This window comes from Exserohilum turcica (genome assembly GCF_000359705.1).
Source record: "Exserohilum turcica Et28A unplaced genomic scaffold SETTUscaffold_182, whole genome shotgun sequence".
NCBI classification, from domain to species: Eukaryota; Fungi; Ascomycota; class Dothideomycetes; order Pleosporales; family Pleosporaceae; genus Exserohilum; species Exserohilum turcicum.
In genome coordinates, this window is record NW_007360006.1 from 1 (window position 1) to 2604 (window position 2604).

The window sequence follows — 2604 nt, forward strand, 5'->3', positions numbered from 1 at the left end:
TAGCAGGGAGCAGGCCTACATGGACTACGACTACTGGACATGCACAGGTGAAGAACAGAATAGATTAATACCTCAGTCGTCATAGACAGCATCACCCGCCAGAGCCTCACCAGTCCCCCGGCGCCCTCGCCCTCTCGGCCGTGGAGGCGGTAGCAGTAGCACCAGCAGCACCAGGTCCCATACTTAGTCCTCAACAGCGTGTGCTCGGCCGGCCATGGTAGTTTCTGGCATGTGCATCGCGTACCAAACAGCCCGCGTACGTCATAGCTGAAGCCAGGGCCAAGTGGAGCCATCGGTGCGCTTTCCCGCCCTTAGCCTGCGCCAAGCCACGTCCAACCACCAGGGGGGCCCCCCGCCATAGCCAACGACCATCGTGAAAAAAAGAGAGAGTGCAGCGCAAAGATCGTGATCGCTCCGGACGGGTATCGCGTCATTACATACGGCTATTATTTCATATACGCCCTGAGCCGACGCCGACGGAAGCGCCTGCATTGGGCCATGCTTCCGCCCTAGGCGTGGATGGCCTGCTGGACCTGTGGGTACACAGCCACCATGCTGTGGTAGAGATCGGGATGCTCGCGCATAAGGACCTCCGGGTCCCATGCCATGGCCACGAAGACCGTGTCGATGCCACTGCTCAACGGCGTCGTGAAGATTTTGCCTGAGACAAGTCAGCGCCCAACCGCCCGCTAGCACCGCGACTACAGCCAACTTACAGATTTGCAGCCCAATCACAAACGCAAAAGCAACCACGACTGGCGTGTACCCGCCGTCAGCGTTGTATGCCGGCGACGTGAAGATGAGGTAGAGGTAGGCTAGTAGTGCGCACGCATATGCGATAAACGTAGCGCCCATGGACAGCACGGGGCCGATCAAGCATTCGTTGACCAGCGCATCGATGCTACGGTCCTTGATCATTCTGTCAAAGTTAGCCTGCGGCCACCTGCCCGTTGCACTGCCCAACACTCACCTCCAAGTATCCTTCGCCGCCGCAATGTAACTCTTCCCGTACAGCGCAATGTAACTGAATGCATATCGGTTCAGGAACTCGACCGCCCAGTTCAGCACCGAGATGATGCAGCCGAGCACGCAGAACAAGATGGCGCCCACCATGTTGCCGTCACCTGCAGCGTTTTGCTGAGCAGCCGAGCAAATCTGGCGCAGGAACTGGATAATGGCCACGACCAGGCTTCCGAGACTGATGCTGCCGAAACTATAGGTCATGGCCCGCTTGAAAGCCCCTCGCGTCGCGCCTCGGGGCATCGCATTCGGCGCAAAGAACCACGACCCGTACACGCCAGAAATAGTTACGTGGATGGTGTTCTTGAGCCATCTATGTTGCTGTTAGCAAGCGGCACATTCCCGATTGCGCCCTCACCACTTACTCGGAGATCCAGTACATGGCAAACGTGACGAAGACGAGCAGCCCAATGACCTTGCCGTTTCCACAGTTGCCCACACCGTTCCTACAGTTGGAGTTGGCCCCATTTGGCGTGTACTGAACGTAAATCGACACCAGCGTAACCGAGTACCAGGCACCCAGAGCCGCAGCAGCAAGTCCGCCGCCCAGCGATACAAGATACGTGTGTCCGTACTTCTTCGACACATCAATCACCGTCTGCAGCATGAGGACGCTGAACGGGATCCTGGGGATCCAGCTGATGAAGCAGATGACGTAGAAGATGCTGAAAATCAGGAACACGATGCCGCCAGACCAGTACCTCCTTGAGAGCATGTAGATGGCCGTGACGAAGCCAAAGGCAATGTTGAGGATGCCCGTGATCCAGATGAACTGCTTGGTGAACTTGCGCGCGGCCCAGATGTACGCGTAGCTAAAGACGGTCGCCATGCCGAGCACAAAGGCAAAGAGGATAATCGTGTTGGAGTTGAGGGCGAACTGGTTGGTAGTGTTGCCGTAGATGCCTCCTCGGTTGGTTCGCGCTGCGTCGAGCGTTAGCATTCTCCTTGGGCATGCCGAGCGCGAGGCTGTGAATTGCAGTACTAACCGTATCCTCGTATGGAGATTACGCTCACAGCCACGTAGCCCAGGAACACGGCTATGAAGAGCAGACCGGCCCACCAGTCGTTGTAGGCTGGCTTTTCGAGCTTGAACGTCTGCTCAAAGCTCTGCTTCTCGTCGCCGTAGTCATTCTGCTGGTAGCCGCTCTGCTGATATCCATTCTGCTGATAGCCATTGTGCTGCATGGGCGGCGGGCCTGGAGGCGGCGCATAGCCCTGGTTGTACTGGGGAGGCTGCTGTCCATAAGGCTGGCCCTGGTAGTATGCGCCCTGAGGCTGCTGGGGCGGCGGGCCACCCGAAAAGTAGTCGGCGGCCTGACCTTGCGAAGCCATTGCGACGGTGGCTGGCTGACTGGCTGGCTGCGATGTTGTTGACGGAGAAGGGTCGCGACAACGGGCGCAGGGAGCAAGAAAAGGAATAACCACAGTGAAGGCCAAGTTTGGGCGGATGAAATCAGATGATGTATCGCGGCGTCACTAAGTAGCCGGGTTTATTATTGTTCCATTAGAGTCTAGTGAGCTCGAGGCTATGTAAGACTTTGGCCGAGGCCGTTCTAACTAGATTTATTTACAAATACGAGTTTG

At 57.1% G+C, this 2604-nt stretch overlaps 1 protein-coding gene across 1 annotated transcript; it reads right to left on the reverse strand.

The window, feature by feature from the left end:
* Positions 1–128: 128 nt before the first annotated feature.
* Positions 129–2566, reverse strand: SETTUDRAFT_185141 (uncharacterized protein). The gene is made up of 5 exons (XM_008026513.1): positions 2007–2566; positions 1386–1941; positions 971–1333; positions 717–919; positions 129–661 (listed from the first exon to the last, which is right to left on the reverse strand). The coding sequence occupies exons 1-5, from the start codon at positions 2350–2352 to the stop codon at positions 510–512; spliced, it is 1620 nt and encodes a 539-aa protein (XP_008024704.1). The 5' UTR covers positions 2353–2566; the 3' UTR covers positions 129–509.
* Between the last annotated feature and the right edge of the window lie 38 nt (positions 2567–2604).